The sequence below is a fragment of the Durio zibethinus genome, chromosome 13 (genome assembly GCF_047325235.1).
Source record: "Durio zibethinus cultivar Kanyao isolate XHJ-2024 chromosome 13, ASM4732523v1, whole genome shotgun sequence".
NCBI lineage: Eukaryota > Viridiplantae > Streptophyta > Magnoliopsida > Malvales > Malvaceae > Durio > Durio zibethinus.
In genome coordinates this window covers 23,259,001-23,274,635 of record NC_143174.1, presented here as the reverse complement: position 1 = coordinate 23,274,635, position 15,635 = coordinate 23,259,001, and the positions used below count along the sequence as shown (strand labels likewise).

The following is a 15,635-nucleotide window of genomic DNA, read 5'->3' as shown; positions in this document are numbered from 1 at the left end:
CAATTTCGTTTTCACTTTTGTGGGAAAAAAAAAAAAAAAAACCCATCAATTCAAGAAAATTAAGCCATCGATAATGCAACTGGCCAGGTGGTGCAAATTTATGTGAGCTATGTTTCGTTTGGATGATAGTCACATCATTTTATCACTTAACAAAGCATTAATAGATTTTAATACGATTATATATACAATTAAGTATATTAGAATTCCACACCCATTTTTAAATGTGATTAATTATTGCTAAAACATATGGTCATCAATCACAGGTATCTGACAATGCATGGGTATCAGCATACACAAAGATTAGTTAGACCAAGAAGTAATTATAAATATATAACTTGATACCATAATTTATACAAAATGAAAGGAATAAATCTTGAAATATTTAATATTTTTATATATATTTCGCCAACTACGGAATTTAAATAAAAATAAAAACAAAATCGGGAGTGAACGTATTACACGCTCCAAATTGAGAAGCTATAGCTAGCTAGACAAGTCTGTAGGTATCATCAGCCGGAGATTTCATGGCGGCAAAGGGGGCAAGAATTGCTGTTGCCGTTCAAGAGCCAATCGGTAATACAGTTATGGTGATAGACATGGCCGCATGAAACTTGCCTAGAAGCAGCAGCTCCGTCGGATTGCCAGAAACTCTCCATGCAAATTGAGCAGCTACCAGTTGCATAATTGACCATCGGCATGTCCGAAACCAAACGGGTGACTGTTTGATGCCTGGCTTGAAGGTTCTCCGGCATCGTTATAGCATCGTCGAGGTCGAAATGTTGAGTGAAAGGGACAGAAATATTATTGCCTGAAACGACCACATGGTATTTTGCTGATCCGCTGGCCATGGCAATAGCAAAACAAGAGAAGGAGGATGAAAAGACTATTGTTAGACGACAAAGGTTGGGATTTTACTGTTTGTTTTGAACGAGGTTTTAGGCAAAAGCATAAGGCAGCAAAGCTCTCAGGAAACGCGTAGGAGCAAATCCTTTGTTATCTGCTGCTATATATAAAGCCTAATCCTTGTTTGAGGAGGCGAAATTTGACCATCTCGAAAATGATCGCTCTTTTTGACTTCACTTTGTAGATCAACATCAACTTCCGCGAATTCGGATAACAATTTTTGGTAGTTTTAAATTAATTTAACGTTATTGGACCAATAAATTAATTTAAGAATGAAAATTTTATTTTCATTTATTAAACGAAAATAAGTATTTAATCTTTTATTAAAGATCAAATAATTTCTCTTTTTTTTTTTTTACAGTGAAAATTCTTAAATTTTCACTAATATTTACTAGTATAAAAAGCTTGTGGTCATGGTGGGCTTTAGCATGATGGGGCTGCTTTCAATAATTTAAGCAACAGCGTGCCTTGCGGCATTCTACATGCGACGCGAACCGGCGACCATCGGGTCCATGCATCCAAGCAGCTAGCATGCATAATGTCCATTAATTAATTTAATTAATAATAATATTACTAATTAAAAAGATCAAGACGGTGTTTTCATGTCTTACTGAGATTGGAGTTTAAAAAAAAAAAAAAAAAAACTCAACAAGTAATCATCTAAAAAATCAACATATATAGTATTCAGTTCTTTTTAATTACGTTTAATACAAGTTTTAAATAAATTAATACGGCAGCTCTAGCACAAAACGCATCCCCCCGAAAAAAACACCTTACTATGAAAACTGAGTCCAAATCTAATTAATAGATTAGAATTCGAGGTCTTTTTCGGGCCTACTTGACCTAAGCCAGAGTTTAATGCTTCAATTGGGCCCAGGCCTAAACATGTCTACCATGGATATAGGTTCAAAACAGTGACTTCAATTGTAGTGAATTTGACTTATTGGGTTTCTCCATTGTTCCAATCGTATTGAGCTTGACATGTAAAGTTGAATGATGCCTGAGATTGCAATAGCGGGAAAAGTTTTGTAATAGCTCCAAATTTCATGTCGGAAATGTGTGAGAATCTGTCACTATATACGAAAAAAAAAATTTTTTTGTTACATTAAAAGGGCAAAGCCTTAGTAAAGAGGAAGAGAGAGACTTGACTTGAAATCAAGTTTTTAATATCCCCTTAGATATTTTTAACAATTAGATTAAAGGTTTGAGAACCATTATATATGAAAAAATTTAAACTTTGACTAATGAGATTTTTTTTTTTTATAAAATCTTAATATATTTTATTAAAATAAATAATATTTTTATATGTTGGTGCAAGCTTTCATTTTAAAGTCTATAATTTTACGTCAAAAAGGTTTGTAATATTCAACTTATAGATCTATTATAATCCTATCTTTATAAACAAAGTTTTTATATCTACTCTTATTTTTTGTTGTTTATTCTTTATTTTAAAGTTCATATCGTGAATCTGTGATTATTTGTTAGTATTTGTTAGGCTTTGTATGCCTTTTGTTGACTGACTTTGAGTAACCTATACAGAATTACACCGATTTTAAGCACAAAAAACATGAAATTAACTTCAAAAAATAATTATATTTGTGAAGATCAAGTTTATAATCATAGTTTAAATATAGATCCTAAGTCTGAATCTAATAATATATATATTAGTATAGCTGTAAATGGTTTGTTTGACCTTTCTTCTTTTTTCTTTACTAAGTTATTTGTTAAAATGGATAATATAGAAGATAAAATAGATTTACTTACAGAAAAGATGGACCCAAGGTATGTTCCTCTAGACACATTTACAGATTTTGGACCTCTTTATTATGGTAATATTATGATGGCTAATGACAATCCTTCATCTTCCTCAGCAAAGGCAAAATAAGAAAAACTTGATTTTGACTCTTATAAATATTTAATTGAGAATTTCAAGTATAAAATGAAAAAATCTGACGATTCGAAACAACAGATTGATTATCTTCATGCTATTGAAACCTTTTTCGAAGAACATAAAGGAGTTTCAAAAATACAATTATCATTATATACTAAATTATGACACAACCAGTGTTAGTAGTTTTGAAGCAGATGATGATATTGTAAATGATAATTTTAAAATTCTTGCTATTAACCCAATAGTAAAGGATGAACAAGTTTCATCATATGATTCTTTTAGTTCTGAAGATCAACCAGATCTAGAACCTCAAATCCCTATTCCTCAACCAGAGGATAGAGAAAAAAAAAACATCAAAAATATCTAACCCAGATATGAATGATTTTCTTCGTTTTCCTGATTATTTACATTTTCCTGAAGAATTAGCTCAACATAAACCTCACCTAAAAAAGGATGAGATAAAACAAACTACAGAATCTGACCAAACCAATCAGATTAAACTAGAAGTCCCTATATCAATTTGTTAAACAAATGAACGGTTTCACAAAGTAGCACATATTTAGATCTAACTCATGTTCCTATCAAAGAATATGAAAAAACCATTGATAATTAGGCACAATCTATGTTTATTGTTGTCACAAGTTATAAAGAGCAATGGAATAAAGAAAGATTCCTCAACTATTTTTATGGCACTTGGCAAGGTGATGTCCTACAATTTCTCAAAAAATGAAAAAAAATCACTTTGGGAAACATTCAGAAAAGCTCACTTCTCGCAGCAGGTAATATACCTCAATTGTTAAAAGATCTAACCCAGATCTTAAAAAATGAGTTTTATGAAAGTATCGAATCTATGGATCCCAATCAAGAAGCTCAATATTTTTTTTCAAAACTAAAATTATGTGATATTCAAAATCTAGATGATTTCTCTAAAAGATATATTTTTGAATATAAAAAATTAGATGAAAAACATCAAAATTTTGGTTACAACAATTTTTCTTAAAACTTCCCTTACCATGAGAGAAACTTTGTTATCAAAATTATAATACTTATTTAAAACTTAAAATCAAAATCGCTAATGCTGCAAATCCCAGCATAGATCTCTACGATACTCTTGGATGTAGAATACACTACGTACAAAGTCAAATTATAGAGCATTGTCTCAAGCAAAAGCTGTCAAATAGGTAAAATCAAAACTTAGTTGCAAAGATTTTAAAAAATGATCTAGAATTTGGTTGTAACAATCAATCTATTTAAAGAAAAAATCATTTTAAGAAAAAACACAAATATATTTTGGAAAAAATGGAAACAAAAAAAAACCGGTAACTCCAAGAAGCCTAACAAAGGCAAATTTGTTGTTAAAAAGAAGAAAAAAATCTTCTAAACAAACTTGTAAATATTTTATTTGTGATTAGAAAGGTCACTATGCAGATAGCTGCCCTAACAAAGGGAAAAGTGCTCGAAAAATGATTAAACAACTTGACGAAAAATATCTTCAAATTGCTTTTGCAGATGAATTATCAAATGAAGAAATATATTATGAAGATCTTTTTGAAACTGATTATAGTTCTTCTGATGATGAATCTGATTATATTTTTATGATAAATACTGAATCTAACCAAGATAATGTTTCAGTTACTTCTTCTACAGGTATCATAATTACAGCAGAAAAAGGTATGGTTAAACTAAAAAATGTGATGCGAAAAACTCATCATATTTCTGAAGACAAACTAAAAAAACTACAACTCATCCAACCAAATGAGATTTACAAAACAAGTTGGTTAAAAAAATTTCAACCCTGGTATAAACGCCATATAAAAAAACTATCTGGTAATACTGTTGCTAATGATTCTAAACAAGGATCAGTAGAAATACCTCTTTTTATAAAACAAAAAATAAACCATTTTTTGAAAAAATATCCTAAGGGTAAATATATCCATATTGGTATGATTTTAATTACCATTAAATCGTTGTTCCTATCTACCAAAGATATTCCTATTATAGCTATTTTAATGGATAATCGTTTTAAAAATCCTACTAATGCTATAATTGAAGGAATCCAATCCAACTTAGCTGCTGGTGTTGTTTTATTTAAAGTTAAACCAAATTATTTTATTTCTATTTTTGATGAAAACATTGAAAAATGTTTATGTCTTCGTGTAAAAATAACAAATTCTGATATTGAAGAAAAATCACATGATCTTTCAATCAACTGGCCTGCAATTTATGAATTTACAAATACTACAAATACTTATATCAAACTGATAGATTCTAATATTATTGAACTTTTTGAACCAAATGATTTTGATTTTGAAATCAAACCAAAATTCATCAAACTCGAAGATTTATCTATCCCACAAGGATAGTGTCTCAAAGATATTTCAAATAATACCTCTGAAAAATAGAAGGTACCAAGTTTAGAATTTTTCTCATCAGGAAAAAATTTTTACTTCAAAAATCCTTATGCCTCAGCCAGTTTTAATCCAAACTTGGTTTTACCGCCAATAAATATTTTTGAACATAAAAAAAGATGATGGAAATTTTCAAAGAGCAAACAGTATAAGCCATACAGGTAATGCTTAAATTCTTATTTTTACAGGAGATAATCCATTTCAGTAAGCTACAGGTGATAATCAATATTATTATCATTCTGTTAATTCTATTTTAAATTCATGACTTTTTTCATCTAGAACTTTTAGACAAAAAGAAATAAAAATGCAACATTTTATAAATAATTTTTGTTTATCTGCACTAGAAACAATATTATTCTCTATCAAAGACAAGTATTATACTTTTGTGAAAGGTGATTTTCGATTTCAAGACTATAAACCATATAGTCTACATATATTACTTGACACTAGAGCAACAATCTCAAGTTATCGTAATAATGCTTTGCCCACAAACAAATGGCAACCAATGAAGCATCCTATCATTATAATAGGAATCGATGGTAAGGAAACTATTATTGGTTTCAAAGCAAAAAATATTCCTGTTTATTTTAATAATGTTAAATTCATAACACTGAAAATATTATGTTTTTCTAACATGCATGGAGATATATTACTAGGAAATAATTTTATCCGTACTTATGTTCCATTTTTTATCTTTAATAATCATGTTACACTTACAATTGATAAAAAATCAGTTGACATTCCTTTATTACAAAAACATGAGCATATTTGTGATAAAAACTTTCAACCCGAAAGAATATCACATAACATCAAAACAATCAATGAAAAACATTGGCTTTATAAGATTTTGCAAGAAAACTTCAGTGAAGATCCATTGAAGCTTTGGAAAAGAAGTCTAAGATACTGCGAACTTACTCTTTATTATTAGAGTAAAACCTATGATCTATATTAAACAAGCTATAGATGAATTCAAAATTCAAATTACAAAACTATTAGATAAAGGTCTTATTGAACCAATGACCAATCTACATTCAAGTCCAGCATTTATGGTAAGAAACCATTCAGAGATCAAATGAGGTAAACTTCATATGGTTATCAATTATAAAAAATTAAATCAAAATCTTTTTTTTTACGGCTATTTTATTTCTTGAAAAGATGTGCTAATAAATTTAGCAAAAAATGCTAAATATTTTTTTAAATTTGATTATAAATAAGGTTTTTGACAAATTATGCTTAAATCAAAATTATTAACTGTTTTTAGTGCTCCAACAGGCCATTACCAATGGACTGTTATGTCTTTTGATATATGCAATGCTCCACAAATATTTTAGCATTGGATGGATACTATTTTCAACAAACATAACCAATTTTGCTATGTATATATTGATGATATTCTTATTTTTTTCTAATACTCTAGATGAGCATAAGAAACACCTTAATATTAGTGCTCAAGAATTTATTCTACATGGTATTATTTTGAATCTTAAAAATGTTAAACTCAAAAAAATTGAAATTCAATTTCTTGGTCTAAACTTATCTGCTAATGGATTAATATTGCAGGATCACATCATCTCGAAGATAAAAAACTTTTTAGAATAACTAGATAATGTCAAACAGTTACAGTAATATTTAGGTTTACTCAAATATGGTAGACAATTTTTCAAAAATCTTTCTAAAAAAGAAAACAATCTTTTACGTAAATTGTGCAAAAGAAATGATTTTGTTTGGACAACCACTAACTCTGATATTATCAAACAGATTAAATCAAAGCTAACCTATATTCTTAAAATTTATTTACCTAAACAGGGTGATTTATTGATCTTAGAGACAGATGTCAGTGATGAATAATGGGGATGTGTCCTAAAGTAAAAAATCTTCATCAAAAGGATGAATTGATTTGTGGTTATAATTATGGTAAATTTAAACCAAACGAAATAAATTATATTATATACGAAAAAGAACTGTTAGCCATAAAAATGACGTACAACAATTTCATATTTATTTTACCCCTGAAACATTTGTTATAAGAACAGATAACCAGGCTGTCCGAAATTTTTTCAATAACAGAAAACTTTCAGATAATCCCAAAAGAATTAGGTGGTATAGTTTTCTTTGTTAATATAACTTTCTTGTTGAATTTATCAACTCTAATAAAAATATTCTAACAGACTTTCTCAGCAGGCCTAATGGATCGAAGAAAAACTCCTCACGATAGTCTTAAAGAATGGAGAACAATCAAGAAGAAACAACCTAAAAAGGGTTCATCTTCTTCATATTTTTTTACCCCTGCTTCTCTTAAATCTCCTTATTTCTTTGTAAATCTTAACCCTGGATTTGATTTTTACAATGATCCTAACCAAGGATTATTTTTTTATTAACTTCAAAATTTTAGACCACCATACATGTCTTCTCCTTTGAGGATTTAACCAAAATTCTCTCAGTTTGCTCAAGATCCAAACGACTGAACCCCTATGAGTTACTCTCAAATCGTTTCTTCAGTAGAACAATTGCTAGAAAAAATAAGACTCTCTCAATCATAGATCAAAGATTTTTATAATCATGGACTTGAACTATAAATCTACAATTTGTTAAACAATATTTGAAAATCTCATATCTCAGAAAATAAATCTACCTTTCGAAAAAGGATGACTAAATTAGCTGAATTCTTAGTCAAACAAGCTGATGAAATTTAAAAATTTAAAGAAACAACTTTTCAAAGCCTTCTTTCTACAAATCTGCTAAAACAGCAAGATATAGATTTTTTTACTTTGGAAGAAAGTCAATACAATGTTCAAGAGATAAACAATTTCTTGAATTTATGCGAACATTTTGAAAATTATAAATTTTCACAGCTAAAAAAGCTTAAGAGAATTCTTTTGTTTGAAAAAGTTACAGTTTTCCTAATCAAGAAACTGTTTCAACAAATAAAACTTTCTATTACTCAAACAACAGAAAAATTGTTGATTGAAAAGTTTTCTGAACATTATTACTCTCTATATGTTCATATTACTACCACTAGGGATAATATTTCAAAAATTAAATTTCGTCTTAACCACGAACCTTTCGATGTAATCAGCATTGAACTTGAAATAGTTGGTCAAATTCTTGTACAGAACCTTTCCTTTGAATTAATCAAAGATTTCTCAGCCTTTATTAAACACCATTTTCATAAAGCTGTAAACAACATTCATTATTTCTTTTATATAGATTTCACCATTACCAGTCTTCTTGGTTGCTACCAACGAGAGAGATTTTTTCAACCCTATCAAATTTAAGAAATGGAAAAAGTTATCTCTGGCCCTATGTTAAACATAACAACAGAAGCCTTGGAGATTGCTAAAACTGTAAACAAGATTGTTTCAAAATACTCAAACCCAGTACAATATCAATTCCAAATAGGAATCGATATGATGAAAAAAACTTCATATCTCCTTCAGCTAGCCACTAGAGATAGTTTTTCAAAAGTTGTCATACAAACTGATGAAAGAAGAATTTTTGTAATAATTTATTATGCAACATTTCAGGCACTATTTCAAACTTAACCAGAAGCTCTGGATCTTCTTTAAAAATTTTTTCAAATGAAATATATTGATCATGTTACATAAATACTGTACCAATATCAAGAAGAATGAAAAATGTAGAATTAATCCAAATTCGCTTCTCCACATTCTCACCAAACACTGGATGAAAAAAGTGTAAAACTCCAAAACTTGGATAATGCAATGAAAGGATAATTCTAAAACCAAAAAAATCTTGTTAAAATTCTAACTAGGAATAAGTTAGATCCAAGCTGATCTTAACTGTCGACACAAAAAGACAAAAATGTTCGGAGCTAAAGACCAGCCATATTGTAGCAGTTACTGTTCTGGATAAAAAGTTCTATAGCAGATAGGAGACAGAGACCTACCATCAAAACCATTGTAGCAGGTCACTATAGCAGTACTATAGATAAAATTTTACTGTTCACTGTACATAATTACTGTTTATGTTTTATTTATTTAAGCCTATTTTCTGATTAGTTCGAGGAGGCTTTTTTCTTTCACCAACTTTTTACTTCTTTCTAGTTCCCTCTCTCTCTTACTTCCTCTTTTTCTTACCTACCATCATCCACTATTGTAAACCAAATTATTTTATTTCTATTTTTGATGAAAACATTGAAAAATACTTATGTCTTCTTGTCAAAATAACAAATTCTGATATTGAAGAAAAATCACATGATTTTCAATCAACTGGTCTACAATTTATGAATTTACAAATACTACAAATACTACAAATACTTCTATCAAACTGATAGATTCTAATATTATTAAACTTTTAAAACTAAATAGTTTTGATTTTGAAATCAAACCAAAATTGATCAAACTCGAAGATTTATCTGTCCCACAAGGATGGTGTCTTGAAGATATTTCAGATAATACCTTTGAAAAATAGAAGGTACCAAGTTTAGAATTTTTCTCATCAGAAAAAAATCTTTACTTCAAAAATCCTCATGCCTCAGCCAGTTTTAATCCAAACTTGATTTTACCATCAATAAATATTTTTGAACATAAAAAAGATGATGATATTGAGAGTATAACTAGCAATCAATCTTTTTATACTCCTCACAGAAGTTCTTTTTAAGGATTTCAAAGTACAACTAGTGCAAGAAATCTTCAAAGAGCAAACAATATAAGCCATACAGGTAATGCTCAAATTTTTATTTTTGCAAGAGATAATCCATCTCAGCAAGCTACAGGTGATAATCAATTTTATTATCATTCTGTTAATTTTATTTTAAATTCTTGACTTTCTTCATCTAGAACTCCTAGACAAAAGGAAATAAAAATGTAACATTTTATAAATAATTTTCGTTTATCTACACCAGAAACAATATTATTCTCAAACAAAGACAAGTATTATACTTTTGATTTCAAACAATATTATTCTCAAACAAAGACAAGTATTATATTCTCAAAGGTGAATTTTGATTTCAGGACTATAAACCATACAGTCTACATATATTGCTTGACTCTGAAACAACAATCTCAAGTTGTCATAATAATGCTTTGCCAACAAACAAATGGCAACCAATGAAGCATCTTATCATCATAATATGTATCGATGGTAAGGAAACTATTGTTGGTTTCAAAGCAAAAAATATTCCTGTTTATTTTAATAATGTTAAATTCATAATACAAAAATATTATGTTTTCCTAACATGTATGGAGATATATTACTAGGAAATAATTTTATCCAAACTTATGTTTCATTTTCTATCTCCAATAATCATGTTACACTTACAATTGATAAAAAATCATTTGACATTCCATTATTACAAAAACATGAGCATATTTGTGATAAAAACTTTCAACCTGAAAGAATATCACATAACATTAAAAAAATCAATGAAAAACATTGGCTTTATAAGATTTTACAGGAAAACTTCAGTAAAGATCCATTAAAGCTTTGGAAAAGAAGTCCAAGATACTGCGAACTTATTATTCATTCTCCAAAAGAGATTATTAGAGTAAAACCTATGATCTATACTAAACAAGATAGATGAATTCAAAATTCAAATTACAAAACTATTGGATAAAGGTCTTATCGAACCAACGACCAGTCCACATTCAAGTCCAGCATTCATGATAAGAAACCATTCAGAGATCAAAAGAGGTAAACCTCATATGGTTATCAATTATAAGAAATTAAATCAAAATCTTGTTTTTGATGGCTATTTTATTCCTAAAAAAGATGTGCTAATAAATTTAGCAAAAAATGCTAAATATTTTTCTAAATTTGATTGTAAATTTGGTTTTGGCAAATCATGCTTAAACTTGAATCAAAATTATTAACTGTTTTTAGTGCTCTAATAGGCCATCACTAATGGACTATTATGCCTTTTGGTCTATGCAATGCTTCATAAATATTTCAGCGTTGGATGGATACTATTTTCAGCAAATATAACCAATTTTGTTGTGTATATATTGATGATATTCATATTTTTTTCTAATACTCTAGATGAACACAGGAAACACCTGAATATTATTACTCAAGAATTTATTCTGCATGGTATTATTTTGAGTCCTAAAAGGGTTAAACTCGAAAAAATCAAAATTAAATTTCTTGGTCTAAACTTATCTGCTAATGGATTAACATTGCAGGATCACATCATCTCGAAGATCAAAGACTTTTCAAAACAACTGGATAATGTTAAACAGCTACAACAATTTTTAGGTCTACTCAATTATGGTAGATAATTTTTCAAAAATTTTTCTAAAAAGGAAAGCAATCTTTTGCATAAATTATGCAAAGAAAATGATTTTGTTTGGACATCCACTGACTCTGATATTATCGAACAGATCAAATCAGAGCTAACCTATATTCCTAAAGTTTATTTATCTAAATAAGGTGATTTATTGATCTTAGAGATAGATGCCAGTGATGAACATTAGGGATGTGTCTTAAAAGTAAAAAATCTTTATCAAAAGGATGAATTGATTTGTGGTTATAATTATGGTAAATTTAAACCAAACGAAATAAATTATATTATATACGAAAAAGAACTCTTAGCCATAAAAAATGGTGTATAGCGATTTCATATTTATCTTATCCCTGAAATATTTGTTATAAGAACAGCTAACTAGGTTGTCCAAAATTTTCTCAATAACAGAAACTTTCAGATAATCCCAGAAGAATTAGGTGGTATAGTTTTCTTTGTCAATATAACTTTCTTGTTGAATTTATCAACTTTGATAAAAATATTCTAGTAGACTTTCTTAGCAGGCCAGATAGTTCGAGGAAAAACTCTTCACGAGAGTCCTGGAGAATGGAGAACAATCAAGAAAAACTCTTCACGACTGGACCCTTATGAGTTGCTCTTAAATAGTTTCTTCAGCAGAATAACTGCTAGAAAAAATAAGACTCTCTCAATTAGAGATCAAAGATTTTTATAATCTTGGACTTGAATCATAAGTCTACAATTTGTTAAACAATATTTAAAAATCTCATCTCTCAGAAAACAAATCTAGCAGGATATAGATTTCTTTGCTTTGGAAGGAAATCAGTACAATATTTAAGAGATAAATAATTTCTTGAATTTATACGAATATTTTGAAGAAACAACCTAAAAAGGGTTTGTCTTCTTGATTGTTCTCCATTAACCAGGACTCTCGTGAGGAGTTTTTCCTCGATCCATCAGGCCTGCTGAGAAAGTCTGCTAGAATATTTTTATCAGTATTGATAAATTCAACAAGAAAGTTATATTGACAAAGAAAATTATACCACATAATTCTTCTGGGATTATCTGAAAGTTTTTTGTTATTGAAAAAATTTCGGATGGCCTGGTTATCTGTTCTTATAACAAATGTTTCAAGGGCAAGATAAATATGAAATCGTTGTACACCATTTTTTATGGCTAATAGTTCTTTTTCATATATAATATAATTTATTTTGTTTGGTTTAAATTTACTAGAATTATAATCACAAATCAATTCATCCTTTTGATGAAGATTTTTTACTTTTAGGACACATCCCCAATGTTCATCACTGGCATCTGTCTCTAAGATCAATAAATCACCATGTTTAGGTAGATAAACTGTAAGAATATAAGTTAGCTCTGATTTGATCTACTTGATAATATCAGAGTCAATAGATGTCCAAACAAAATCATTTCCTTTGTGCAATTTACGCAAAAGATTGCTTTCCTTTTCAGAAAGATTTTTAAAAAATTGTCTACCATAATTGAGTAGACCTAAAAATTGTTATAACTGTTTGATATTATCCAGTTGTTCTAGAAAGTCTTTGATCTTCGAGATGATGTGATCCTGCAATATTAATCAATTAGCAAATAAGTTTAGATCAAGAAATTCAATTTCGATTTTTTCGAGTTCAACTTTTTTAGGACTCAAAATAATACCATGCAGAATAAATTCTTGAGCAATAATATTCAGGTGTTTCCTGTGCTCATCTAGAGTATTAGAAAAAATAAAAATATCATCAATATATACACAACAAAATTGATTATGTTTGCTACAAATAGTGTCTATCCAACGCTGAAATATTTGTGGAGCATTGCATAGACCAAAAGACATAACAGTCTATTTTTATGAAATGTTTTTCTGGAACAAAACTATGAAAGTGAGTTTAAAATCTTTAGATTAAAGTTATTAATATTTCAAAGTGAGTCTAGATCTATTGATGAATGATTGATTTAAGTGATAAAAAATATATATATTTTTTATTCGAGAAAATATAATTTTTCATAAGTTCACTAAATAAATAAAAGTATGGATCTCCATAAAATAAAAATAGATGTAGATTCCATTATTTTGAAGTGATTGTTGTTTCTTTTAATAGTAATTTTTTTTTTTTAATAAATTGGGTGGAGGGGTTGAATCTTGAGTTCATGAGAATATTATTTACTCAAATAACAAACAATATTTTTGGCACCATTGGTCTAATTAGTTTCCCTAACTACAATAGTAGTAATTATTTTCTTTTGTACATTAAGAAAAACAATAAGAAAATGTGCCTCAAATAGAAACTATTATAATTATAAGACTTACAATTCTCTAGGTTGACATATTACGTACCATTTCAAAAGGTAGCATTTCCATTTTTTTTTTCTTAAGATTTTGTACAGTAAATCCACCGAAATCTTCTTTTTCGTGAGCAATCAACACTGTGGGTCTTAAAATCCAAATAGAAGTTCTTCACCTTTTTGATAACTTCTCTAAGAAGCTTAACTGAATTATTAATAATTGATACACTTTCTAAAGCTTTCCCTTGTTCTTTGCTCCACTAAACACACCAAAAAAAAAAAAAAAGTCAACACAGATTTTGATAAAACGCTAAAATTTTCATGATTATTCTTAAAGGAAAAAAAAAATATATCAATCTCTCAAATATTCTTGAGTTCCTGTTAGGAATATGCATAAGAGCTGATAATGCAAATGAAATCATGTTACAGCTATGTTTAATCAAGATGAAATTTCTATTGTTTTTGTTTTTGGTTTTTTTTTTTTTTTTTTTGGGGTGTGGTGACACTATAAATTCGACTAAATATGACATATGAATGAACTAATTAATTAAAACTTGAAGAAAAAAAAATACAGCCATTATCTAATAATGATGTACATATGACTGGTGGGTCATTGTTCTTGGAAAACTTGAACTTATCCCAAAATCAAGCACCATTTATGGTACTCAAATAAATAAAAGGTCATAAACCCAATAAGTTGACACATTTCATAACATTTTATTAAATCATGCTGCTGATTGCATTGTCTAAACTAAAACCATATTATGATCTAGATTAATCATCTTGCATCTAAATTCAGTCAGCCTATTTCAAGGAAAGTTCCCATGGCTGACCCTAATCTTTCTTGGATTTTGGCCAAAGAATAAGATTAATTAAATAAAGAATGTACAATATTCATAAATATTTTAATTAACCATCATAGAGAATTGCGGACTCATCTTTTCAAAAACCAGCACTTTTGGACGGATTGGAACAAAAGAAAAGGCTTCAAGACTTACAACATTTGACATCCAAACGGCATTTTACATCAAATACTTGGAATAATTTCACACGCAATGCCTAAAACACGTGGAACCAATTAAGGGAGAAAAAGAGAGAAAAAAAAATCAAGTAAAATATAGTTTAACTTTCGTTAACCAACGTACAGGTGTGTTCCAGCTAAAAAATGAATATTCTTGATTAGCAAAACATTAATTTGGATTAGGTCCAATTATTAACCTTAATCAAATTGAGATTTTCCCGAATCATCAACCAACAAAGTAAACCCTTGGAACCCACCTACTCACAATAATTCGCGAAATCTTAAATTAAAAAAAAGAAATTTAAAAATTATGATATTTAAATTTTTTTTAAAATTTTAAAATATTTCGTATTTAAATTTATTCATTTAATTAAAAAAATTCATATATATTAATTTTTAAATAATTATTATAATATTCTTAATATATATGATGATAATTTTTTATTAATTTTTATTAATTATAAATATTTAAATAACAAATGATATTTTTAATAATAAAAAAATAAATATTTTATTTAATTAATATTTTTATTTATAAAATATTATCAATTAAAATTATTAAAAATTATTTGAGATGTTTTTTATTGAAAAATATTTTAAATAATTTTTTCTATCTTTCAAAAAAATTATTTAAAATATTTTTTGATCCCGAAGGACCTATTTCAACGTTGACAAGATTGTCATTGATCTGATCGACTTGAACTCCACCATTGATATGAAGTTGTTCCAACTACTCTCTGGGAGGTCCCACGCTCTCTGTCGCTGTGCATCACCGTTAACAGTGGAAATAATATTTCATAAATTATTTAAATTTAATTAGAATAAAAATTTAATTTAATTTGATCTTTATCAAATTATGTTTGAATTAAAATAATATGATTTATGATCGAGTAG

The 15,635-nt window shown here is 28.2% G+C and overlaps 1 protein-coding gene across 1 annotated transcript; it reads right to left on the bottom strand.

The window, feature by feature from the left end:
• Positions 1 to 509: 509 nt before the first annotated feature.
• On the bottom strand, positions 510 to 848 carry LOC111304197 (uncharacterized). Its single transcript, XM_022900714.2, has one exon. The coding sequence runs from the start codon at positions 846 to 848 to the stop codon at positions 510 to 512; it is 339 nt and encodes a 112-aa protein (XP_022756449.2).
• Between the last annotated feature and the right edge of the window lie 14,787 nt (positions 849 to 15,635).